This window comes from Primulina eburnea, chromosome 1 (assembly GCF_022965805.1).
Source record: "Primulina eburnea isolate SZY01 chromosome 1, ASM2296580v1, whole genome shotgun sequence".
In the NCBI taxonomy this organism is placed as follows: Eukaryota; Viridiplantae; Streptophyta; class Magnoliopsida; order Lamiales; family Gesneriaceae; genus Primulina; species Primulina eburnea.
In genome coordinates this window covers 63,753,093-63,780,706 of record NC_133101.1, presented here as the reverse complement: position 1 = coordinate 63,780,706, position 27,614 = coordinate 63,753,093, and the positions used below count along the sequence as shown (strand labels likewise).

General features: G+C 36.5%; 3 protein-coding genes, 1 long non-coding RNA gene and 1 pseudogene across 17 annotated transcripts; all 5 read left to right on the top strand.

Moving 5' to 3' along the window:
- On the top strand, positions 1–7,762 carry LOC140840661 (uncharacterized; annotated as a pseudogene).
- Positions 7,763–9,209: 1,447 nt separating this feature from the next.
- Positions 9,210–12,223, top strand: LOC140813982 (lysine histidine transporter-like 8). The gene is made up of 5 exons (XM_073172825.1): positions 9,210–9,662; positions 9,761–9,897; positions 10,747–11,177; positions 11,439–11,570; positions 11,706–12,223. Exons 1-5 carry the CDS (start codon positions 9,301–9,303, stop codon positions 12,192–12,194), a joined length of 1,551 nt encoding a protein of 516 aa, XP_073028926.1. The 5' UTR covers positions 9,210–9,300; the 3' UTR covers positions 12,195–12,223.
- A 1,170-nt stretch (positions 12,224–13,393) lies between these two features.
- On the top strand, positions 13,394–18,836 carry LOC140840565 (pentatricopeptide repeat-containing protein At1g20230). 14 transcript variants are annotated; one of them, XM_073207820.1, is made up of 8 exons: positions 13,394–13,857; positions 14,204–14,347; positions 14,445–14,647; positions 14,760–17,238; positions 17,614–17,674; positions 17,748–17,808; positions 17,939–18,043; positions 18,155–18,836. In XM_073207820.1, exons 1-4 carry the CDS (start codon positions 13,546–13,548, stop codon positions 17,224–17,226), a joined length of 3,126 nt encoding a protein of 1,041 aa, XP_073063921.1. In that variant the 5' UTR covers positions 13,394–13,545; the 3' UTR covers positions 17,227–17,238; positions 17,614–17,674; positions 17,748–17,808; positions 17,939–18,043; positions 18,155–18,836. The 14 variants fall into 14 exon arrangements, with proteins under 14 accessions (XP_073063921.1, XP_073063914.1, XP_073063894.1 ...); XM_073207813.1 differs by having other exon boundaries at positions 17,611–17,674; XM_073207793.1 differs by having other exon boundaries at positions 17,466–17,674.
- A 617-nt stretch (positions 18,837–19,453) lies between these two features.
- On the top strand, positions 19,454–20,341 carry LOC140840654 (uncharacterized). Its single transcript, XR_012120042.1, has 4 exons — positions 19,454–19,473; positions 19,630–19,703; positions 19,777–19,837; positions 20,265–20,341. It is a non-coding gene; the product is annotated as an uncharacterized lncRNA (long non-coding RNA).
- An 869-nt stretch (positions 20,342–21,210) lies between these two features.
- On the top strand, positions 21,211–23,067 carry LOC140840555 (uncharacterized). The gene is made up of 2 exons (XM_073207735.1): positions 21,211–22,490; positions 22,584–23,067. Exons 1-2 carry the CDS (start codon positions 21,301–21,303, stop codon positions 22,909–22,911), a joined length of 1,518 nt encoding a protein of 505 aa, XP_073063836.1. The 5' UTR covers positions 21,211–21,300; the 3' UTR covers positions 22,912–23,067.
- Positions 23,068–27,614: the final 4,547 nt, after the last annotated feature.

The window sequence follows — 27,614 nt, the reverse complement described above, 5'->3', positions numbered from 1 at the left end:
TAAATCACAGTCATGTGAAGAAAGACGACGGAGACGCCAAACTGTAATTCGTCTGGCGACATGGGAGGCTCTAGGGTTCAATTGAACAAACATCATAAAACCCGATTTGCTTCCAAGTCTTCCCGCAATGTTCACAAAGTTTCTGCAAAAGGTGAAGTTCTTGATTTTCGAATTGTTTTACCTATCTCTTCTCGGAACAGATAGGCTCAATTTCAATGTATTTTTTCGCTGTCAGATAAAATCAAGAAGCCAAAACCCGAACTCAATGTTTTCACAGGAGCGAAAGCTGTACGACTTCAGCGCCACAAGATGGTATCGTTAAATTTTATGCAGATTATTTTCTCCTATTCACTTGATTTTCTACGTCTATAGGTGTAAGTGCACTGGGTTTATATCTCGAATAACTGGTACATCGAGTCGGGTAGCATTCATTTTTGAAATTTACTGCATCGTTCAACTGAATTCTAGTTAACAAACATGACTGCAGGTAAGGGAACAGAAGAGGGTGGCGGTATTGAAAGAGAAGAGGGCATTGTCAGGACAAATGTGTCCTCCTCGTGTTGTTGTATGCACTTTTTTCCCTTGCTCCTTTAAGCAACTAACATAAAGACTTAATAATAATTAAAAAAACTAACATAAAGACGCCAATAAAGTTTCTGCTTAGCTTTTTTTCTCAAATTACATTGTGACAACATGTATGTGTCTTAGGTGCTATTTGGCCTTTTAGCCTCAGCGAACTTGAACTCACTTGAAGAAGACATCCTAGCTCTGTTGTCTGGGGAGAGAAATGGAGTAAATTTTCCTGCTGTTGCATCATCTGATTACAAGATGAGAGCCACGGTATGTTCACAATATGGTCTATATCCGCAAACATTTTGTGTGTAACTGTGTATCTCAATGATGGATTTTATAGACTGCTCACTTTCTTCTATAATGTTAATGTGTATGGTAGCTTAGAATTTTACCTTTTCATGGTTTTTTTTTGTGCCAGAAATATGTAATTTTGTGGGCATGTTTCAGTTTTCGAATATGAGTTTGGTCTTTAACTGAAAGTCGTGAGCTTCAGTGAGGTTAAGGCCGAAACTTGGAATATTTACGCACATCAAATTCACTAAGGATAGAATATTTGTTAACGCAGTTCCAATTTAAGTTTAGGAGCTTGTTGTTTGCTGATAGTTATTACCACTGCCTGTTCGCTCATAGTAAATACGTGAATCATGATGGCATATGAGAATAACAAACAATTTCCTTGGTAATGTTTTTTGAAAATCTATAATGTTAATGTGTAAGTTGACGGGTATTAACTTCATGTGTCTGCGTTAGGTTTTGAAAGCACCCCATGGTGATTTATTAGCATGCATGGAAATGGCCAAGGTTATTTCTGGTTCATTTTTAAATTTGCAGATCTAATACTTGTTACTATTGAATTATCCTTACTTTTTAGGCTGACACATTTTTTTGAGATTGCTGATTTGATTGTGTTTGTAGCATCCCCAAATGGATTTTCTGAAGAGAGTGACTCCAATTGTTTTGTTGATTCATTTGGATCTCAGTGTCTCTCGGTATTCAGAACACTTGGTCTCCCAAGCACCGTGGTGCTAATTCGGGTATATGATTTTTTCTATTGCCATCTCTGTATGCCCCTCCCCTTGTTCTGTTAGTTATAGAATATTGGAAGGAAATCATGGGTTAAAATCTCAGAGGTGTCTGTAGGATCTTCCTGATGACTTGAAAGGAAAAAATGAGATGAAGAAGATGTGCATGTCAGAGATTGCTTCTGAGTTTCCAGAAGATTGCAAGTTTTATCCCGCAGATAAAAAGGATGAGTTGCATTAGGTAAATTGTTAATTGATTACCCTTCTGCGTCATAATGTCATTATCAAACTGGCAACTAAAGCTGTCCTACAATCCTCACTTTTTATTGGCTCCTGAGACTTGTTCTCTTTACTTCTTTTGTGGTTATAGGTCCTTTCACTTTTCAAGGAACAAAGGCTTAAGGTGCCTCATTGGCGAAACCAAAGGCCTTACCTTATGGCTCAAAAGGTACAATATGACAGATTTTTAGGCAGTCTGTAAAAATTGCATTTGCTCTTAGTTGATTGAATTGCTTGTATCATAGTTTTCCCCTTTGAGTTGCTAATCTTCCTTCATTTAATTTATTTTGCACTCGAATAGATTTTGACTAAATCCCCCCGAGCCCCCTGCTACTGACGCTACAAATGAGTTTGAGATGCATGGACGTGGTGAAGCCGACTTTACTTTTCTCTGTTAACATCGATATTACTGTTTTTAACTTTTATATTTAATTTAGATCAGATTAAATAAATGAATTTACTTTTACTTTTTAATTGTGTCGGGTGAACATCATTTCCTGTCACGAGTAATTCTAGACAAAATGTAAGGTAGTGTTCATGTCAAATGGTTAAACTAAATGTGATGCGCTATGTGGAGCTTTTTTTTTTTTTGTAGCAATTTGCGAGAATTCTATTTAAAAGTGATAGACTTCTACAAGGGAAGGGTACTAGGCCAATCTCCTCCCCGAGTAATCAAATTACATAAAGCAAAGGCAACAATAAAATTAAACTTTAACTTAGAACCTGAGGATGAGCTTCCTTGTTTTTTAGCTTGACTTCAAGTGACCATATTAGAATTGTCACAACCACCTCGACTATTCACATATCTTGGAAGATTATCTGTAAAGCCTGCTTTACTCATCTTTGAAGTGGATATTAAATAATTTAAATCTTCCAAATCTTCATGACTCAGTCTCAAAATTCTGTGACTCTACAATTAAGGACGGGAACATCATTGGTGGCATATCACGATATAGGGTGATGGCCATTTGCATGCACTGGAGAGGAGTTATGCACAAGATTGCCAAGTTATAAGGACACCCATACTTTGTCTTTGACTAAATTGATATATTGCATGTGAATTGGCTTCTAACTTGTAGGAAGAAACTATATGCTACTTAACTCAGAGTCAAGGAATCTCGATTTTCTTGTATTCAAATCTTCAATATTGTCTCAGGTTGACTTTGTGGCTGACGGTTGCAGTTCAGAACATTGTACCCTTGTCCTTACGGGCTATCTTCGTGCTTGTCGTCTCTCAGTAAATCAGCTGGTGACATCCTCAGCCTCTGTAGTTGATTTACTTCTATTATATCTGTTAGTGTCTGAGTTTTTCTGGATCAGGTACACGTAACTGGTGCAGGGGATTTTCAGTTGCACAAAATTGAACTTCTCAAGGATCCGTGTACTCTGAATGTACAAAAAGTAGGGGACTTCATGGACTCAGAGGGTATAAATGATGCACAAGTATGTCATTAGTTGTTTAAACTTTAATGCAGACACATGCTTTGGATGAAGTATTGATTATCGAATGTCGAATCATCTATATGATGTTACTACTTGCAGTTGATGTAACTGACCTTCTATGGACCAATGGATGTATTATGTCCAATCAATGGCCATAGTTACACAACACATGATTTAATGATTATGGAATATGTTTATCTTTCGGCTCCATTTCTCTTATGACCACCACTTATCAGAACCTTATTTTTTCTACGCTACCCAGTGAAAAATGAAAGCTAACGACATATGACCAATCTTTTGGACCGACGAATTAATATGTGACTGTCAACATGTCTGGTGGTTATTTATGTGATTTATTTATCTATTTTATCTTATGGAGGATTTGGATGGTCCTTGAAGGAGTAATCCTGGCTAATATACTCTATTTACTTGAGTTTCAGACCCGCTCCTTTTGAATTTAGCATAGTAAAGAAAAATATAGGATATACCTACTCTTATGGATTTTCAACGTGAACTGGCTGCCTAGAAACTTAGCGAACAATTTTGTAGGGTAACATGCTACTGTTATGGGATCTTTAGTCGCGCTTTAAGATAAAATGTCTTGATTAGAACTTGAGTCTTTTCAGAGGTGGAGAGTGTTTTATCTTCATTCTTCATCTGATGTTGAGCTCTTGTCCTCTCTTCAGTTGTATTCATTTTGTTATTTTTCTCGCATATGGCAGGTTGTAAGGTGCCTTAACCCTGATCCTATGAAGCAATATTCTTTGGTCATTGAAAATATCCCAGACGTATTGACAGGAGAACAGGTTGACATATTGTGATTGGTGCTCCATATATTTTCAGCTTCTGGATAATTGATTCTGTTCTTGTATATCTATTACTTCTATTTGGGCATCAGAAACCTTGGCTTTTATTTCATGGAATGCTGTCCTCAATCAAATTATATGTTGATTTCTTACTTGTGCATCTTGTGTTACAGCTGTTTGCTATGTCGGCAGTTATCTTGTGCACTTGGAAAACGTGTTCATTAAATTTTCTTCTGATACATATCTCTTTCCTTCATCTTTATATCATCTCTACTGAGTATCTGTTGATATTTTCTAAATTCAGACGTGGCCAACAGAGGCAGAAATGGCTGAAGCTGACAAGTATGAAGAGGAGATGAGGGTGAAAAAGAAAAGGCTTCCTAAGGGCACGTCTGAGTATCAGGTGTGGCCATGTTTGTTCCCTTGTTTAAAATTTGTAAGCTTTTCTTATATGTTAAATTTCGTTGATGGAGATTGGCAGCACACCACCTATGCAATGTAATTAAAGGCTTCTACTGTTGTAAAAAAAATTGCAGGCTGCATGGATTATAGATGATTCTGACAATGATTATCCGGACAGTGATGAAGATGGAGGTAATGGTATGGTGGTGGAAGGTGGAGAGGCCTGCTCTTCTGATCAGAAAGTAGAGAATGGTTTTGAGTTAGACGAGGATCAGGCTTCACTGAATTTGAGAGATTCTGATGAAGAAACTGACTTAGATTCTTCAATGATGGTAAATATGTGATCTTATCTGCCGTGCCGTCAATCAATGTCAATAACCTGTACAAGTACTCTAAGCAGGAGGCATATACCAAATGCATTACAATGAAGTTTGGCATGAATTCCATGTCTTCTTTAACTGTAATAACAAGTTCCTATGAGAGCACTCTTTGGAATAGGCTGCCGATCGGTGATTTTTGTGTCTTTTTTTATTCATGTCAAATAGTCCACTTTGTCTATTGATGAATAGTTCAATAGTCTCAATTGATAATTTTAAATGGAAAACTTTAGTTTTCTCACTTGAGTAAGGCCGTATTCTTCAACAAAAGCAATTTGAAGCTCATTCTTTTAATGCCTGCTATACAACGGTTTGCCTTTTTTTCCCTCTGAATGTGTAAATGAGGTTATTTCGTTCTTCGGGATGGTGAGAATTTAACAAAAGAGCATATTGAGGCTGAAATTCGAAAAATCAAAGAAGCACATGCTGAAGATGAAGGTACCTTTCAGTATTTTATTTGTTTTCCGACTGCCGACATGTAGCTAATTTTTTACTTTTTAGTCAGTATTCAGCTACATGAATTTACAAGCTATGATAATATATAATCTAAGGTTGTTTGGCTGAATTTATTGAATTTTCCCAGAAGATACCTTGCGCAGTTTGATGATTGAATAATACGTCTTGATATACCAAAAATCTTTGAGCATGACTTTCATTTAGTTTGTTGCAATTGTATTTGAATTTTGTTTTTCTTCTCTAGTTCCTGTTTACTGAAACCCAAAACCCATCTAATTCTCATTTGGTTGCTAATTGGATCTATATTGTTACAATACAGAGTTTCCTGATGAAGTGGATACTCCATTAGATGTCCCAGCTCGAAAAAGATTTTCCAAGTACAGAGGTGTCAAATCTTTCAGAACCTCTTCGTGGGACCCCAAAGTATGTTCAGTTAAGTTAATCGCACTGTCCTGGATCTTTGTTGGTAATATCTCTTGGGACTTTTATAACTTTGTAGGAATCTCTGCCACCTGAGTATTCCAGAATTTTTGCATTTGATAACTTTTCAAGAACGCAAAAGCACGCACTTGCAAAAAGTCTTGGTATGGAGCAAGACACAACTGACTCTGTACCAGTTGGCTCGTATATAAGAGTTTATATCAAGGAAGTTTCAGTAAATGTTGGATCTACGTTATGCAAATTGGTGAAGACCATGCCAATAATATGTTCTGGTCTTCTGCAGCATGAATCTAAAATCTCTGTGCTCCATTTCAGGTGCTCCTTTTCTTTAATTTGATTATTGTTGCAACAATTATTTTATAAATGCCATTTTTTTGACAATATTTTATTATATTGGATTCTAGCATTCGGAAGCATGACACATATACTGCTCCTATTAAAGCAAAAGAAGAACTCATGTTTCATGTCGGCTTCCGCAAGTTTATATCACGGTAATATATGTTGGTTAAGTTGCTTTAGAAGAAACAAATATATGTATCTATTGTCTCATCTACAAATCATTAACTCGTTCTTACTTTGGTATTGCAGACCTATTTTTTCCACGGACAGTATCAATGCTAACAAGCACAAAATGGAGAGGTTTCTTCATGCAGGGCGGTTTTCCATCGCTTCAATTTATGCTCCGATTTCTTTTTCATCTCTTCCCTTGATAGCCTTCAAGAGCCAGGGAGAAGATGCCATTCCAACCGTTGCTGCTGTTGGTTCATTGAGAGGTGTAGACCCTGACAGGATTGTTCTGAAGAAATTATTTTAACTGGGTATGTATGATAAATATCGGCCTTGTAGTGTTTGCTTTAAACAAATGTGAAAATTCTTAGCTTGATATTTTGATACTTAGGAAACTTGTTCATAATGCACCTCGTAATCAGTTTGCGTTGATTTGAAATTGATAATGTGGTTTTGCATTTCAATTTATTCTTCAAAATTGGATAAATAATACAGAAGGATGCATCTTATGCAGTTATCCACAACGAGTATCGAAATCAAAAGCAACTGTGAGATATATGTTTCATAACCCTGAGGATGTGAGATGGTTCAAGGTTAGGAAATCTGTAAAATTTAATTTACCAGTGAAGTTTAAAGTTATTTGGAATTTATTTGTGTAGTGGTTTCTTTTCTCAATGCAGCCTGCTGAAGTTTGGACAAAATGTGGTCGTCGTGGGCGCATCAAGGAACCTGTAGGCACACATGGTATTTTCCTCACCTTGATGAAATTTGTGAGGTGCATGCAAATTTTTTTAACCGTTGAATGAATTTTCTGATTGATTGCAGAGGCCTGCTTTTTCAATCATACGATGGAATTTTCTTGCTTTTTTTCTTGTACAAAATGAAGGTGTGCCTTTGTGGCGCACACTTTCCTTTTTTTTTTCCCCTCTCTCTCTCTCTCTACTCTAGACGTTTTCACATCCCAAATTAGTGTTGCCAAATAACCTCAATGTTTTTTTTTAATCCTTTCTCACCTGCGCATAACGAAGATACATACAATCCAAATTTGATCAGTTCTCTTTTCTTTGTTAATTCGACCTCTGCAAAGATTGAGAGCGGCGAAACATGTTCCAGTTGGTTGGACTGATGATATGACCTTTTCCACCTTTTGTTTTCTCCTTCAGGTGCGATGAAATGCATATTAAATGGGGTTCTTCAACAGCATGACACCGTGTGCATGAGCTTGTTTAAGCGAACGTATCCAAAGTGGCCCCAACAATGGTTCCCGCTACAAGGTGCTTGAAACCGGCAAATTATTGTCAACTGGGAATGAAGCTCTGGTTCCGATTCGATCACATTATGTGTGCTCACTACCTTTTGACAGATCTCACAAGGGAAGCAAAATTTTTGGTTGTACACTAAGAATCGATACGCTTGATTTTTTCATTTATTAGAGGTGTCCGCTTTCAATATTTTATACTTCGTTTACAGTATCTACCAATTATTGTTGGAAAATGAAAAATCCTCGTGGGCCCAACTTATATTCATAATCTAATTGTAATTACCACGTAGGGTAGTTACGCTGCTAAATTTGTTTGAAACTTCTTTGGTAGATAACTAAAACGCAAGAAGTAGAGGGACTAAATTTAGTCAATCATCCTAATCATGTACGTACTTTTGGCGAGTAGCTACTTAAGATCAAATATCCCTTCTCCAAATAAACCAAGAATATGTTTCCGTGAGATTGTCGATCATCGTAATCATTTACCAACTGGTTAGTTAAGATCAGAGTATGATTTTTTATTTTTTTAAATAAACTAAGAGTTCATTTTTTGTGAGAGGGATTCACAGATTTATATTAATGAGATGGATCATGGATGGACCCGATCTATGTATAGTGTACAAAAATACATTTAACATAAAAATAATATATTTTTGTATGGGTCGGAGCAAGTAAAAAATACGTCTAAAAATTTGATCAGTGAAACGGTCTTATAAGAAATTTTGTGATAAACTAATTATTAATTTTTAATACATTATAATAGCCAATTAATTTTTTATGATTTACTTTTATTTACTTACTGATTATATCATTTCTACTCAACACCCCTAAATTATCTAATTAGTTTTGGATGCTATGGCATGCTTGTTTGATAGAAATAATGTTTTATTCCTTCTTTATGGAGAACCATTTGTATATCATTATTAATTTCAAAAGTGGTGCCGGTCGGAATTATTCGTCCACCAAATCTATTTTTTGGTCAACACTTCATACATAAATAGTCAAAACAAACAACATTTTGGAGCATCAAAAGTCAAATAAAATTAAGTTTCCTGTGCCCCAATTTTTCTAACCATCCACAATACGAGGTTAGTCAACACTATATTAAGAGTATTTTTTTTTTATTTTAATATCATTCATTACATGAATCCATCATATTTTTATGAAAATTAATATATATTAATTAATATTTGGATACATCATAAAAAAATACTCGAAATGTAACATAAAATAATTCCACCAAACATCGCCTATTGGCTAATAACATGGCATGGCAAGTGGCGACATCAAAGTTAGCATATAGAATACCATGCCGAATGTAATATACATTATTCGTATATTTTGTCAATTCAAATATTAATTTAGTCCCTCTATAATTTGTCAAATTTCATTTTAGTCCATCGATAATGATAAAAAAGATTGTACACACACGCATCGCGTGTGCAGAGTAACTAGTATATGTGATATGAATGAGTAACAAAGAGACAAAGAACTATACTTGAAATTTTCTCAACAACAAAAAAAATCAAGAATTTCTCACTTTCTCACTATAGGTAATATGGATTGACGTTTTGTGCATCTAATTTCCAACGTATCCAACGCCTAAGGCTCGAGGCGATCGAATGATCGTTTTCAGCAGAAAATCCCTTGCTTCAACCTCAGCCTTCATACCTCTTATAAAATCATCCATTTATCAGTCATCTTCACATACACAAAATACAGAGAGAGAATCGATGGCGGAGTTGATCGAAGAAGGCTCGACGACAGCTCCGCCAACGGGTAGCACCGAAATATCTGCCCCTTCCATGCAAACACAGTACAACTCACCTTCACTATCTCGGAAGCCGCTGCTCTCGCTAATCGTACACCCGAATTCGGCCCCTCAACCCCGTTTTCGAACTCCCAATTTCATTTCTCCGCTGGGAAGCCCCTTGCGAAGGGCGATCAAGCTGACGAGGCTTGATCCTCACGATGCTTGGCTTCCCATCACGGAGTCTAGGAATGGGAATGCGTTCTATGCCGCTTTTCACACACTCTGTGCTGGTATTGGGATCCAAGCCCTTGTGCTTCCTGTTGCCTTCACCATTCTTGGTTGGTAAGTGATGGATATATCGGAGTTTGCTGCATTAATTCTCTTTTTCTTGCCTAGGCGCGCATTTGGAGTTCAAATAATAGGCCAGTATGATTTTGCAGGAGTTGGGGGATCATAAGTCTGACCGTGGCATTTGCATGGCAACTTTACACCTTCTGGGTGCTCACAAATCTGCATGAATCCGCAGAAAATGGAATACGTTACAGCAGATTTCTTCAACTCTTCAATGCTACTTTTGGTACAGTACTCAAAGACATAAATCTTTCTACCATTATGTGTTCACAAAATTCTAATATAATTTAAATTAAAAAGTCAAAATTTTATTATTTACCTTGAAAATAAAAACAAATGCAAAAATTATTAGAAAATAGCATATAATTACTAGAAATCTACTTTAATTCAGTTACATGCAGATCGAAGAACTCGATCTTGTAAATCTCCAATTAATATGAAGTCATTTTCTGGTACTAACTGAATCGTAAGGAAAAATTAATTCTCGCAAAAACCATATGAACCAAATTGAATTTTCCCAAAGACCAAACTAATCGATATGAACCAAACTAATCGAACGAAGAAACCAACAGTCATGTGTTGTTCGTATATATAGTTGGTTTTATTCGATTTTAAAAAAATAGAAAAGTTCAATTTAATTCATATTAGAGAATATGATGATGCTAATATATATAATATTATTAAAATAGCTAATAAATAAATAAATTTATTCCAGTAACTTATCCCTGAATTTTCAATTTTAATACGTTCAATAACTTGAACGTGTTTATTTTTTATGTTATTGGTTATTTCATAATTTAGTCTAAATAACTTGTCATTATTTTTTCAAGTTTAACATTTTTCATCGTAGTGCGACATTGGACACATTAACTATGTTAAATACCACATCATTATTATTTTGGTATTGCTAGTCAACATTCTCATAAATTTTTTTTATTAAAAATATATAAATTAGTAAAATAAGACATATAAAAAAATACAAATTCCTAGAAAAAGAAAGTGTTTTCTCTTCAACTTTAGCGTCGCTTTCTAAACATCAACGATGGAACGATCATCACATGCATTAATTTCACAGGAGAGAAACTGGGAAAAATCTTCGCCCTATTCCCAATCCTATACCTATCCGGTGGCACATGCGTGGCCCTCATCGTCGTGGGCGGCTCCACCTCGAAGCTCTTCTACCAAATAGTCTGCGGAGGCCACGACTGCGCCGCCAAGCCCTTAACCACCGTGGAATGGTACGTGGTCTTCACCTCCGCCGCCGTGCTTCTGTCTCAGCTCCCGAATCTGAACTCCATCGCCGGAGTATCACTCCTCGGCGCTGTTACGGCCATAGGGTACTGCACCATGATGTGGCTCGTGTCTGTTACAAAGGGGAGATTGAAAGGTGTTTCGTATGATCACGTGAAACCGAGTACTAATACAGAAAGCTTTTTTGAGATTTTGAACGCGTTTGGGATCGTTGCCTTTGCTTTTAGGGGCCACAATGTTACTCTTGAAATTCAGGTATAATCTTAAAGCCAAATTCATAGCTCATAATGTCAACAACAAACAAGGTACTAGAGAGTTCACAGGGGCTTTAATTTTTTATTTTTAAACGTTATTGTTTTTTTTAGTTGAGAGAGATGTTCATTACAATTAGATCTCAAACATGAAATATCGTCTCAAACATAAGATCTTAACGTCAGATGAGATCAACAGAAGTTTGGTTTTTTTTCAAGTTACATAAATCTACAAGTCTAACTCAGCATTGATTTGGGCCTGCAGGCAACTATGCCTTCAAGCGAAAAGAAGCCATCTCGGGTGCCCATGTGGAGAGGGGTCCAAGCTGCATATTTCATTGTTGCGCTATGCTTGTATCCTCTTGCTATAGGAGGGTATTGGGCATATGGGGATAAGGTATATATCACGAAAAGTCATTCTAAGAATAAGGCTACGAGTAAATGTTTGATTTTATTTATTCTGGCAAGACACGGGCCAAAACTATACATAATCACAAGTTTGTTATTTGAAGACATGTTTTGCAATATTCAGATACCAGCAAACGGAGGAATGCTGTCGGCAATCTATGCCTTCCATGGCCGAGACACGTCCCAAACAATCCTTGGATTGATAAGCATATTCATCATAATCAATGCATTAAGCTCATTCCAGATATACGGCATGCCTATGTTCGATGACATGGAATCAAAATACACCAACTTCATGAAGAAGCCATGCCCTTGGTGGCTAAGGGCAGTCTTTAGGGTCATGTTTGGCTACGGATGTTTCTTCGTGGCGGTGGCGATCCCATTTCTTGGAAGTTTGGCTGGATTAATCGGTGGGATAGCTGTTCCTGTGACATTTGCCTATCCATGCCTGATGTGGATCAGGATCAAGAAGCCCAAGAAAGGAGGATTTATGTGGTGTTTGAATTGGGGATTGGGGATTTGTGGGATGGTGTTGAGTGTGTTGCTGATTGCAGCCGGGGTTTATGTTGTGATCGACACTGGGATTCAAGTTAGCTTTTTTAAGCCTCGCTAGATTCTCGACGGTACGAGGTTCAAGATTGCCAACATATAATCTTATTTGATATTTATATATAATCTTATTTGAATGTGTATTTCTTTATATTTGTTGATTTATTTATTATTTTAAAACTTATTTAACAAGAAATTAATAGTCATCAATGGTAGTCTACGAAATATCGATATATAAAATTTATTATACATGATATAGAATTGTAAAAAAAAAGTTAAAAAAATTATTAAGAGGTTAAATTAAATATCATGAGTTATATTTTACTATCAATATTATTATTTCATTTGTTTTAACATTGTTTTTATGAGTTAGTCACAGTGATTTTAAATTGATAATTATTTGTCGTTAGTATGCTTCGCTTATGTAGATTATGATGTATACATTGATAAAATCCATAATTTGGTTGATTTTTAGGTTATTATGCTTTATACGTGGTGTTTGAATATATAATTTTTTAAAAAAATTTGTTTCACTTCATTTAGTTCTATCTATTATGTTCTATACACTTTGTTATATAACATAAAATCAACTGCTTGAATTTTAATTTAAAAAACAATTTTGAAAATAAGTTATGTAAGTTCTTATAAATCCTCTAATATGATAAGAAATTAAGCTCAAACAAATAACGAAATGATTCAAATTGTTTTTTAAAAAATCAATTTTTTTTAATTTTTATAATATAATTGATATTACGTGCAACGCACGTGCATCATACTAGTTATGTCAAACGTGGTCACCCGACTACAACTCGGGAACATGACATTCGTCCTGTTCTACTTAATTTTACACGAAGGCTTATCAAGAACATGAGTTTCTTTTTATTTTTTAAATGACGATGAAGCTAATAGTTCTTTCTTATATAACATTGTTTTTTTTCTTGAAATATAATTTTAAGCTCATTAAATTTATATGATAAAAATTATTCAGTCTGAATGAACAACACCACTTTTACATAAATACACACACACGCACGCATTCAGACAAACACGTATATATATATCTGTGTGTTCGCCAGCAGTTACCTCCACTAATCACACTGTAAGTATACTGTATCTTGGCAGTGCCGGCAATTTTTTTATTTATTAACCCAATACATAAGCCTAATTTTTTTATAAAAAAAAAGAACGATAATTTATTTATTGAAAGAATTGTATGTCAATTTCTCAATCAAATTAAAATCAACAAAAAAAAGTTAAAGAAAAAAAGTCTCACAATTCCTGAGTCCGAACTAGCAAACATTTTCTATGCAATCCTAAATTAGAGATTCCATGTGTTTGCATATTGTCTATCATTGGTTCAAAGGGATTTTAATGCGTACTAATGAGAATCAAATTTTGGTAGGAAAGCCTCGAAAATGTTCTCGCTCAACGCTATGGCTTGGAACTGTGCGAAGCCCTTCCCGATACCTGTTAATTTTTCATTGGGAAGACTCATTGTCGTTGCTTGTTCTTGTACCGAAACCATTCCTGCCGGAAACCCAGGTTTTTCTGATTCTAGAGAACTACATTATTCTGACACCAGAATCGAGGAAACCCTGAATTTGGATTTTGGAAAGCTGAGACTTGACTCCTGGATCGCTTCCAGGATAAATGGCATCAGCAGAGCTAGAGTTCAGTCCAGCATACGCTCGGGGTTGGTGTCTGTTATTGGTCACGTCGTTAGCAAGGTTATTTTCTCATTCTTTTTATCTTCTTTTTTTTGTTCCAATTATTTATCGGTCTTTTCATTCAGAAGCTTGTGTTTCTTCAGTGTATTCAAAGAAAAAACAGTGCGTGTTATGTTGTTACTTTGTAATGGAAAGTCTCTATTTTCAGTGGTGTGAGTTACTGATAATTAGAGATGGAATGAAGATATTTTGTGTGCATTTTGTGGCAAGTTCAAATTTTTAGGGAATTTTGAATTTTTTTAGCCTTTCAGAGATACTGTCATGCTAGATCAGTCCTGATCTCAGTTCTCAGTTTCTTTTCTTGTTAATGGTTTGTTGGTAATGCTATTAGTTAAATTTTGTGAAGGTGTCGCATGTGGTGAGAGACGGAGATATGGTCCACTGCACTATCTCAGAGTTGCATCATTTGAGGGCTGGACCCGAAGATAGTCCATTGGACATTGTATTTGATGATGAACACGTGCTTGTTGTCAACAAGTCTGCTCATATGGTATGCCCTCAAAACTCGTTCAGTTGTCTAAGACCATCTTGGTGTTTCTATGATAATCAGTATGTAAGTAGGCAGCTTCTTATTTTTCTCCGAATAGGATCAACATTCTCTCGCCCATATAGCTGGACAATTCAAGGAACACTCCATAAACAAAGTCTACCCGAGTTTTACTAGTGGAGTGCCATCATCTAGTCCGGGGTGTGTTGATATCCCTATTGGTCGTGATGTGAATAACAGGATTCTCATGATTGCTCTTCCGGGATCTATCACCAGTGGAAATACCCGTCATGCTGTTAGTAGGTGGGATAGGATTCTCCTCACCTTTCTTCAGTTGTTATTTCAGAAGATTGTATCTTTTAATGTCTTCAAGTTAATTTATAATTGATGCACTGGTTTATTACTTTGTCTGCAGGGGGATTATAACTCCTATTATAAATTGTAAAGCTTCATTTCACAGTAACCCATTATTTTCGATCTCAGATCCCAACGACTCCCAAGAACCATTTTCTCACCAGCCAAACAATTGTTCTGATACTGAGATGAACGGAACCATGCAATTGAATTTCCAAAATCAGGGTTTTGGTTACCGGATTTCTTCTAGCATTGATGGCAGCAGTGAGGTCATAGCTCAGCCCAACATTTATTCAGTTATTGGACATCTACTAAGCCCCAATGTCCCAACATCACTGTGTCAAACACGACAGGTGCATGCTCAACTCCTCAAAACTTACCTTTTTGATAACCCTCGTTACAACACCAAGCTCCTCTCACTCTATGCCGCCTGCCAATGCATTTCTGATGCAAAAACCCTTATCCGATCTCTCATAAACCCTGATATCTTCTCGTTCACTACCTTAATTTATGCTTCCTCAAAATTCAATGATTTTAAGAATACACTCAGTTTATTTTCTCAAATGCTATCAAATGGTATTTTTCCTGATGTACATGTCTTACCGAGCGTTATCAAGGCTTGCACTGGATTATTGTCCTCCAAAATTGGGAAACAAGTTCATGGATATTCATTGTCATTTGGTCTATTCTTGGATCCTTTTATTGGATCATCGTTGGTTCACTTGTACGTGAAATGTGATGAATTAGATTGCGCCTATAAGGTGTTTCATACTATGACTGAGAGAGATGTGCAGTCTTGGAGCGCATTAGCAGCAGGGTATGCAAGGAAAGGTGACGTGATCAATGCGAAAAAGGTATTTAATGAAGTGCGAAATCTCGAGTTTGAACCTAATTCTGTGTCCTGGAATGGTATGATTGCGGGATTTAATCAGAGTGGGTGTTTCTTGGATGCTGTTTTGATGTTTCAGCAAATGCATTCACTTGGTTTTAAGTCTGATGGGACTAATATATCTAGTGTTCTACCTGCCATAGGTAACTTGGGTATTTTAGTGATGGGAATTCAGATTCATAATCATGTGATGAAGATGGGATTTGTGGTGGATAAATGTATTGTTAGTGCACTTATTAATATGTACGGAAAATGCGGATGTTCTTTGGAGATGTCTCGAGTGTTTGAAGAGATGCGTCAAGTGGATGTTGGGGCATGCAATGCCTTGATTGCTGGACTCTCTCGTCATGGTCTTGTCAGTGAGGCATTAGAGGTCTTTAAAGGCTTTCGAGGCCAGCAGATCGAACTAAATGTTGTTTCTTGGACCTCAGTGATCGCTTGTTGCTCACAGCATGGTAAAGATATCGAGGCTTTAGATCTTTTTAGAGAAATGCAGGTCACTGGGGTAAAGCCAAACTCGGTGACCATCCCTTGCATGCTTCCTGCTTGTGGTAATATTGCAGCTCTAACGTATGGAAAGGCTGCACATTGTTTCTCGCTTAAAGCTGGGATTTCAAATGATGTTTATGTAGGAAGTGCACTGATTGATATGTATGCTAATTGTGGAAGAATCCAAATAGCTCGATGCTGTTTTGACAGGATGCCATTGCATAACTTGGTCTGCTGGAATGTAATTCTGGGAGCATATGCAATGCATGGAAAGGGTAAAGAAGCTCTTGAAATTTTTGCCTGGATGCAAAGAAGTGGGCAGAAACCAGACTCTGTTAGTTTCACTAGCCTTTTATCTGCATGTAGCCAAAGTGGCCTTACAGAAGAAGGGCGTAATTACTTCGAAAACATGTCTGTGGATCACGGAATTGAAGCTAGATTGGAGCATTATGCTTGTATCATAAGTCTGCTTGGTCGTGCAGGAAAGCTTGATGAAGCTTATTCAATGATTGAGAAAATGCCGTTTGAGCCTGATGCTTGTGTCTGGGGTGCATTATTAAGTTCCTGTAGGCTTCACCATAACACGAGCTTGGGCGAGCTTGCGGCTCATAAATTATTTGAATTAGAACCAAGCAATCCTGGAAATTACATTTTGTTGTCTAATATTTATGCATCTAAAGGCAAATGGAAAAAAGTATATGAGGTAAGAGATATAATGAGAGATAAGGGGCTGAAGAAGAACCCGGGCTGCAGTTGGATAGAGGTTAAAAACAAAGTTCACATGCTTTTGGCAGGTGACAAATCACTTCCACAAATGGCTCAAATTATGGATAAGTTGAATGAATATAGCATGGAAATGAAGAAATCTGGTTACTTCCCTGATACTGACTATGTGCTACAAGATGTGGAGGATCAGGAGAAAGAACACATCTTATGTGGGCACAGTGAAAAGTTGGCTGTAGTTTTTGGAATTTTGAACACTAACAAGGGGTCACCTCTCAGAGTCACTAAAAACTTGCGCATTTGCGGAGACTGCCATGCCGTTATAAAGTTTATATCTAGATTCGAGAGGAGAGAAATTTCTGTTAGAGATACAAATCGCTATCACCACTTCCAGGATGGGGACTGCTCATGTGGGGATTATTGGTGATGGAGTTCCAGAGTAAATCTTCAAAGTTGTATTGTGATTTAAGATTGAATTTTCGAACACTTGGATTGCACAACTGCACAAGGGAATGAAAGGAAGCTTTTTTTCTGAAATTTTTGGGTTTGGAATGGGAGATTTTATTACCAAGGCCTGGATGCGAATTGGTATTCAACTAGTAAACTTTCTATAGATGATCTTTAGGATTTTTCAATGTTTTGATTTTTTTCTCATTGTGCTATTAGAAATCTTTGCTAGCTTTGCTTCAGGCATAGGCGAGGGAACACCAGTAAGGGTTCTCCATCGTTGAAGACTTCAAGTACATTAGAGCACGAAATAGGCCTTTCTAATTGTTAATGCGGTATATATTTACATTTCATTTCATTCAAGCAGAGAACACCAGCAAGGTTCTCCATCGTTGAAGTCCATTAGAGCATGAAAAATTCATACATTGGTACGGAAAATTAACAAACAGTTTTCCCTTATCATTTTAATGTGATATATATTTACATTTCATGACATTTCAGGATGAAAATTTAGTGGATAGCTGGACATTCTCAATATTTCCTACTGCGTCTATGCACACAGGTAATCTTTTCAGCGTTTAACTGATTTAGGATTGTTTAACTGATTTAGGATTGTCTTCTCCTTTTCTATGCTTCCATACCATCGTTATATTATATAAAATGCTGCTGAAGATATTTAATTGTGAGAATAGACCTGAAATGGGATCTTTGTCCGGGCTCCAGAGACAACATAATATTTGGATTTCAGATGACATAGATACACATGTGGTTGGTGAAAAAGTGATAATATTTCTAAGGTATGCTCAAAGCTCACGTAAATAAAAATATATGGGAAAAACAATCATGAATTTCCACCTTCCCAAAAAATTTTGACTTGCCATTTGTATTGATGATTGTTTCTCAAACAGGTTGGAACATACATCAAGGAATTTGTTCACGGAGACTTTGGATGGACGCATCCTAGGTACGAAAAGCAAAAAACAGAATGTCGTTGAAAGAAGTAGGGCCGAAGCAGAATTTCGGTCTGTTACACATGATTTTTGCGAAGTGTCGTGGATAAAGAGGATTTTGGAAAAGCTGAAGATTCTCATACTGACACCAATTGAAGTCTATTGTGACAATATAGCGACTCTTTCTATAGCTCATAATCCAGTTCTACATGACAAAACAAAACACGTAGAAGTGGATAAGCATTTTATCAAGGAAAAAATTGACAGTGGTGTATTGTGCATGCCTTATATACCTACTACAAGTCAAGTGGCTGATATATTTTCCCAAAGCGCAGTTTGAAAATTTGGTTGGCAAGCTTGCTATGAGTCATATATTCAAGGCAGCTCGAGGGGGATTGTTGGAAGATTTCCTAGAATATTGTATATTTGTGTACATATTTTTCTGGATTATATTAGAGAGATTTTAGGAGTTCATTTGTTACTTTCATTATTAGGAAGATTTGTTTCCGGTTTTGTTGAAAAGTAGAGTGTATGCTAATGTACAGGCACTATACGAATTATATACAATAATTATTACCCCATACTTTGTTTGTTTTTGTCAATTAATTGGCCATGTTGCTTTTTGGCGCATGGTTTTTGATTCTGTCATTCATTCCACGCTTGTCAATTTTTCTCACTCAAGGAGCTAAGCAGCAGCTTCATTAAACACCATAATCACTTTAATTCCTTGGAACCTTGGATTGACAATTCTGAGTTATATAACACTAAATATTTTTGGCGACAACTTCATTGTTTTCAGATCAATCGATGCTGATCATTGGTTTTTCATGGCTACAGGACTCCCGTCTTCATTGGTGGGAGATATCTTAAGGTGCAAATATGTATCTCTGTGACAGTCGTTAAAAGTAATCTCAGGAGTCATAAGCTTCTTCCATCTATACGGGGCCTTGGAATTTACCTTTTTAATCCTGCATTGCACTCCGTGGGCTTCAAGATGCAATCGGCCAATACTCGGATGGTCAATTGTTCATAATTCATAAATCATAGGTTGTTTCTGTGTATTTTCTACTTTGTGGCATTAGGTATCTGTTTCATGGTATTTAATTCGTGAAGAATTCTCCTAATTGACCGGTTTAACATTGTCATTCCAGATATCTTAATCATGCAAGTCACTCTTTTCTGGTGCAGCACTCAAGAGATGTCAGCCAATCTCACTGCATTATTGATGATGAGAGAAGGGGTGAACATCATGACTCTTATCATCTCTCAAAGACACGGTGAACATCATTTTTTATGTTCTTCCTCTCTCATCCAATGATTTTTTTTGTATAAATTGGAGATTAGTTAATCCCTATATATTCAAAAGCAATTATTCCTTTACACATGCAATATCATGGCTATTAAATGATAAATGGGTCCTTTTTATTATTCAGCCAATTCAGCAGAGAACATCATTATGGGTTCTCCATCGTCGAAGTCCATTAGAGCGTGAAAAAGTCATACATTGGTATTTGAAACTAACAAACAATTTTCCGGTATCATTTTAATGTGGAGTATATTTACAATTCATGACATTTCAGGATGAAAATTGAGAGGATAGCTGGACATTCTCAATATTTCCTATTGCATCTATGCATACAAGTGATCTTTTCAGTAAAATTTTCTTCGCCATTTCTATGCACAACTCGATCTTAAGGCTTCCATACCATCGTTATATTATATAAAATGCTGCTGAAGATATTTAATTGTGAGGAGTCTACATAACATAAGTACTGAAAGGAAGGAGATTGCATTTCATATTTGGATTTCAGATGACATAGATGTGGTTATATTTCCAAGTTATGCTCAATATTGCTCATGTAAATAAAAATACATGAGGAAAAAAATAATGAATTTCCACCTTCCCAAAAAATTTGACTGGCCATTGGTATTGATGCTTGTTTCTCAAACTGGCTGGAACATACATCAAGGAATTTGTTGATGGTGATCTTGGACGGACTCATCCTAGGTATGAAAAACACTTATTTTACTTACTCTAGTGTTTTACATATAGCATGTTGTATTGCAGCGTTGATTGCTTCCAGTTATAACCTATTTTCTAAGCACCGTTTGGCTCGGCTTCCATTTCGTTGCCAAATTCAGAGGCGAGCAAGTTTCTTCTCCTCTATCTTGTCCATACTTCATTATTTAAAACTAAATCTTTATATGCCGATTGTATCAGGTTGACCCTTGAAGTAGGTCTCACTGTATTCACCGCCTTCAATCTTTTCCAGCATATTTGATTTTGTTCTTCATCCCCTTGAAATTCTTGGGGTGATTATTCAAGACATTTGGCTTTTGATGTGGCCTGATGACACATTTTGCTGCACTTGTGCAGCATATATGCTACTTTGTCCAGATGCAGCATGATGGTGCTATAATAACGTCAAAATCGGCCTTTGAAGTTATAGCATTTACTCTTTAATCAAGGTGCCAAAAGATGTGGTAATTACGTCTTACTTATCTTATAACAATCAACAATAGATGTTGTTGGATCTCAATATCAGTCTCCGTAACTCACACTAAAGTAAAGTGGAATCAATTTCATTTATAGTCTCGTAACATGTTCAAATCAGATCAAGTTTTAAAATCTTTTACAGAAATTTCGAGAGTTTTTGGTGTGTAAGATGATAGATAATAAGATGACTCTCCTCCTCGAAAAAGAAAATAAAAACAAATCAAGATAGAGTATAATACTTATAATTGAAACAAACCATGGAGAAGCAAAAAGTACTATTTGGGAAAATAAGTGAAAATAATCGAGATATTTATCTTTTAAAATCTACTTTGTATCATTTTCTATTTTTTTAAAAAATAATAATTATAATCAATATAAAGGAGTTTTTTTAATTTGGAAAATTTTAAAAAATTATCCATAAAAAATATTAAATAGCATGTGATATATATACTATTATTTCATTATATTATTATCTAAATATGTGTGTATGTATATATATATGTATGTATGTATCACCTTCACCTGTACATTTGATTTGCGAATACTTGCTTACTTGTCTAGGGTTCTACATGGGTTCACAGTTACACGCCGCCATTTCCCACTACACATGAATATGGCTACAGATAATCCCTCGCCATCTCCTCTACCACAAAAAGAATTACCGAATCCCAAACGTCCAAAAATGTCATCAACCACCTCCGATGACGAAGATCATTACGAGAATACCGCCGCCGGTGAAATTCTTACGAAAAGCCCAAAGTTCAAGCGGCGGAAAATCGCGATATTTTTCGCTTACTGCGGAGTGGGCTACCAGGGAATGCAGAAGAATCCCGGCGCAAAAACCATTGAAGGCGAGCTCGAGGAAGCCCTGTACCATTCCGGAGCTGTTCCCCAAGCTGACAGGGGTCTGCACAAACGGTACGACTTTGCCAGGTCCGCCAGGACCGATAAGGGCGTTAGTGCAGTTGGTCAAGTAGTGTCTGGGCGATTCTATATCGATCCGCCCGGATTGGTTGACAGATTGAACTCGCACCTGTCCACCCAGATTCGGATTTTTGGTTACAAACGCACCACGCCTTCCTTCAGTGCTAAAAAGTTCTGCGATAAGCGGCGGTATGTTTATTTGATCCCTGTGTTTGCGCTCGATCCATCTTGTCATCGCGATAGAGAGAGTGTCCTTGCTAGCATAGGGTCTGCAAATGAGCTCGTTAAGTGTTTGGAATGTTCGGAGCGAGGGCGGAAGGTAATGGGGTTGATGGGAAACCGGAATTCAGAGTCCAAGTATGTACGTGAAGATGCTGCAGTTGGTTCAGGCAATTCGTCGAACAGTGGATGTGCTTTATCAGAACAGAATGTTGGTGCGACTTCTAGAAATGATGATAGTGATTCTGAAACGAAATTCGAAAATGGGGGCATGCTACACGGGGAGACGGAGGAAGGCAAGGTTGACCTCGAGAATGTGAATGCTAATGGCGTTACGATTTTGGATAACAAGAGTGAGTTTTGCTATGGAGAGGAGGTAAAGGAGAGGTTTAATAGAATACTCAAGAATTACGAGGGAACCCACAACTTCCATAACTTCACTTCAAGAATCAAAGCAGAGGACCCATCCGCCAAAAGATACATTATGTCGTTCACCGCAGATACCACATTAAACATTGATGGAATTGAATTCGTGAAATGCGAGGTTGTGGGGCAGAGCTTCATGCTTCATCAAATACGCAAAATGATCGGTCTTGCAGTTGTGATCATGAGGAACTTAACCCCTGTGTCGTTGTTCGAGACCGTTTTTGAACAGTGAGTGCACGATTCTTTGAAACTCTATACTTGGTTGAACTTTTCTTTGATGAATATTCTTTTGTCGTTAACTTACATTTTTAATGAGTTCAGGAAAGTTAACATAAATGTGCCCATGGCTCCTGAGGTTGGATTGTATCTGGACGAATGCTTCTTCACGTCTTACAATAAGAAATGGAAAGATAGTCACGAAGAGTTGTCGTTGAAGGGTTTTTCAGAGGAGGCCGAGGACTTCAAAATGATGTATATTTATCCATATATCGCATTAACAGAGCACAAGGATGGAGCTGTGGCCCTCTGGCTGCATTCTTTGAACTACCGCAACTTTCCTGACTTAGGTGCAGATAATTCTTCAACTTGTGGAGATGGTTCGGGAAATGACAAGGGCGCAGATTTGGAACATGTGGAAGTTTTTAGTTAACATGGTTATGTGAGTTAATTTATAGACACTCTTCTCCCATTTCCTACTCTTTTGAATGCCTAGTAATAGTCTGTGGTTGCAATTTGTTATGTTGAAATTACTTAAATTATATGAGGAACCTGCTTTTTGAATAGATTATTGAAATTCATCGGCCTCCATAGATCACCTATGATGGTGATATACACTCACACATACACACTCCTAGTCTAACCATTTTCACTTGATCATGCATCCATATCCGAGCCAACCCGAAAATTCTCAAACCGAAACCGAATGAACACGTATAACCCGATTTTGAATTTTTTAATTTTTAAAATTAAATTAAATAAAATTCAAAAAAATAATATTAATATTTTAATTTAAACACAAAATAACAAAATTTTCATATGATTTAAATTTAAAAATCTAATAGTCGAAAAATAAAGTATATTTATTAAATCAAATAAACAATTTTTTAGAAAATAAAAAATGTTCAAAATAAATATTAAATTATGAAAATTTATGATATAAATATACAATAAATATTTTTTCAGACATAGAATATATAAAAATGTAAGTAATATTTATTAATTATATTTTTTAAAAAAAATTAAAATTTTTGAGTCAACCCGAGTTAACCCGAACTGAACTCAACCCAACCCAATCCGATAATTTTTTTTTTCGGCGAACCCGAAAACCTCAAACCCAAATCTGATTTTTTTTCTGGTCATGTCTGATTTTGACACACATAGTCCACAAATTATTATTTTTTTAAAATAAGTAATCAAGTCACGCCTATTCAATTGGCGTGACTTGGTATTTTTTTTAAAAAAAAAAACAAGTCACAACTAATTAATTTATGTGGCTTGCTTGGATTAAATTTTTAACAATTCTTAAACAAATAAGAATAATAATTATAAATTTATCATAATAAATAATTTTAAATATCTTTATAAAAATAATAATAATTACAAAAACACATAATAATTATAATTGCAAAAAAATTAAATCAACATAACACATAAATTATATTTTAACATAAATAATAATTCTTTATAAATTTAATACTTAACATAAATAATTATATTAGTGTATAAGTATACATACCTTATATCGACGGTTGAATCAAAATTTACCTTCAAAAAAAATTAAAAATTAACTCAAAATTTGAGTCAGTCCAATAAACAAATTAGATAAAATTATCAATAAAGAAATATCGCATGAATTTAAAATTTAAGAAAGTCTCGTCTTGTTTTAAAAATAAAATTTACCAAGTCACGCCCAATTATATGGCGTGACTTGCTTTAAAAAAAAATACCAAGTCACGCCCAATTATATGGCATGACTTGTTTTTTTAAAAAATTATGCAAGTCATGTCATCTCATTTGGCGTGACTTGCTTTTGATGCTTTTAAAAAAAATATTATTACAAAAAAAATCACCAAATATACATACTCATTCCACACTAATAATTTATTAAATATTATCCTATTTTTTACTCAACGTTTAAATAATCATAACATTAATTATCGATTCCAATTTGATGCAACCTGAGAGAAGTATAATTCCAAAAATAGGCATGCATATCCAAAATAGCAGGGTAATGTCCTCTTAAATAAACATCCAAAACCCACGAAAAATGAGCATTATTGCAAGGAATCAGATTCTCCCATTTACTTTATTGGAGAGATATAAACTTTAAAAAAAACTTTTACATTTATATTAGGCAAAAACTTGTGTGAGACGGTCTCACGGGTCCTAGTTGTGAGACGAATCTCTTATTTGGGTCATCGATGAAGAAGTATTACTTTTTAGGCTAATAGTATTACTTTTTGTTGTGAATATGGGTAGAGTTGATCCGTCTCACAGATTAAGATCCGTGAGACGGTCTCACATGACACCAACTCTTTACATTATGCAAAGAAAAAACTTTTACTTTTAGAAAATATTTTAATAAAATTTTATATTATTATTAGACATGCACGTGTTAAATAAAATTTTAAATTAAAGTCAATCATCATTGTAAATAGGTAACATTTGCAGATGTTTTTAAAAAAGTGATTACGGATTTTTCTTTAAAAAAATTCAAATTTTCGTAAAATTTTGTCCCTCTATAAATGTAGTGACCCGTTCCAGAATCACCTACTAATCAAGAACTAAGCATGCAATTAACCTAATTAACAATAATCAGAGATAACAGCGGAAATAGTCAACAAAAAAATAGTTATACAACCCAATCGAAGTCTAGAATAACTCCAAATAAAAATACCCAATACAACCATATCGAATCAAAACAATACCGATAAACTAAACCAACCAGCTACTCAACGTCCTCCTCCTGCTCCTCCTGAGCTGTCCAACCTGAGGCCTGCCCCGTGGGAATGGGGTGTCCAAGAATAAACAAAACCGAGGACGTGAGCGATAAGAACGCCCAGTACAAAAGTATGAGTATACAGACCTATATGAAATGCACATGCTATGATCATGATACCGGGGTAGTCAAGAAACAGGAGTCACAAAAGGATCTCAACAATGCTCAGTCTAGAGGCGCCAAGTGGATAGTGCCGCGCGGTACACCTCTGGGTCACTGCATCCACTACAAGACAGACGTGGACCTAAAAATGTCCCGGACCACCGAAGCCCTCCCGACCCGTCGGCCACTGTGTACTCTCGGTGTCCATGCGTCCACAAGACAGGGCTGAGCGGCCCCAAGATATAGCTTATCTCGAAAGAGATACAGCTCAACAGTAAAAGCTATCTCGAAGGAGGTACGGCTCAACATGAAATGCAACGTGCAGTAATAAACGTGACATAATAGCATGCATCATATGACATATATCAATGCACCACATAATCATGCAACACATATAAGAATGTATACTCAACCAGGATATCTCGGATAGTACTTTCGTACCTCTATCACAGCAAGCCTAGCCTTACGCAACACCGCTAATCAGGTCTAGAACAAGCCTACGCATCAAAAGCATACTCAATCAATACTACCATGCTCGACTAGCAAAACCAGTACTCCCTAGTACTACCAAAGGTTTAGGGTTTACCTTCGTCCGTCGACAGCCCTTTGATGTCGATTGCCTCGTAACTCAGACGTCGCTACGCTACCACTCCTGGCAGCTCCTGGCTATCGCTCGACCAACAACTTAACCCTGGAACCTTCCAAATCTCTCACTAAAGACTCAATCTCAAGAAATGGCAATACCAAAATGAGGAATTCGAGCACTATTTATAGGCCATGTTCGGATCCTCCGAACAATACTTCGGAACGTCCGAACGCTACGTGTCCATTGGCTCTTGACAGCTCATGATCGGATCCTCCGATCATACACTTCGGACCGTCCGAACATGCACGTGTCCAGCTGCTCTTGACACCTCATGATCGGATCCACCGAACCTACACTTCGGAACGTCCGAACTCCCACGTGTCGATCAACTCTTGACACCTAATGATCGGATCCACCGAACTCACTTCGGACCTTCCGACCTCTTCGGTGCTTCCGAACCATCTTCGGTCCGTCCGATCATGACTCGGTCAAAATTACACATTAAACCTTCTTAATCACCAATACTCTAAATATCTATCGACCTTCATCTTATTTTTTACCCACCGAATCTTTCTATTATTTCTTACAGAAACTTCTTATTTCTCACATTACCGAAATTTATTTTATAATGTTTGATCATTCTAATAAAATTTATTTTATTCGACCATCAAATTTTTTTAAAAAAATTTCTTTCAATAATTTCTAAGAAAATTACGGACGTTACATATCATATTGTGTGTGTGATGTTTATTTAAGATGAATGTGAATCATCAATACACTCTACCAAGAATACATAAAGTTGTTTGAATAATATTGTCTTTTTCTTATAATAACTATGATTGGAGCAAGCAGCAGTGGAGCAAGTGATAGTAGGATGTATTGAAGCGGCTTGTCAATGGCAGAGATCATGGAAATTTGTACTCGATCGAATTTTCAAAAAGAGAAATGCATATAATCGAAATGAAATATTTAAAACAAGCCCTCTTACCTTAGACCTAAAATAAAACATGAAAAATTCAAAAATCATAGAATAATTATGCACCTGACCATAGTTGTCAAAGGCGCGCCTCAGGCGCTAGGCGAAGGTGCAGCGCCTTATGGACAACCAGGCGATGATGAATGGCTGGGCGAGCGCCTTTATCGCCTTGAAGCCGCTTTTCTCCAGGCGATGGGCGTTCCAGGAGTTTTGCCTCTGTGCAGCGCGTTTCGCCTCTTTGCCGCAGGCTTCTCCTTTATTTTTTAATGACCCAAAGCCCAACTAAATAAGCCCATAACTAATTTCAGCCCATAAGTAATTTATTTTTAAACAAAAGCCCAGTTTTGCATTTCGATTTGTCGATACGTATTATCCTCCCTGCCGATTGAAGCTTTTCTGCCTTATCTGCGCACACCACTCTCCCCTGCCGATTGAAGATTTCTTCTCTGCCGCAGGCTTCCTCTCTTTTGCCTTATCTGTTTTGCATTTATTTTAAAAAAATAGCCTAGTATGGCTTCTTATCGCCTCGTGGCTAGGCGATCGCCTTTTGTCGCCTAGGCGTTCGGGCGCTAGGCAGTGGCTCGTCGCCTTGACGTCGCCTAGCGCCTTGACAACTATGCACCTGACACTTCGAAAACGTAGCAGCACATCGCCCGAAAAATCAGCCGTTGTAAAAATTCTTTGTGCCTT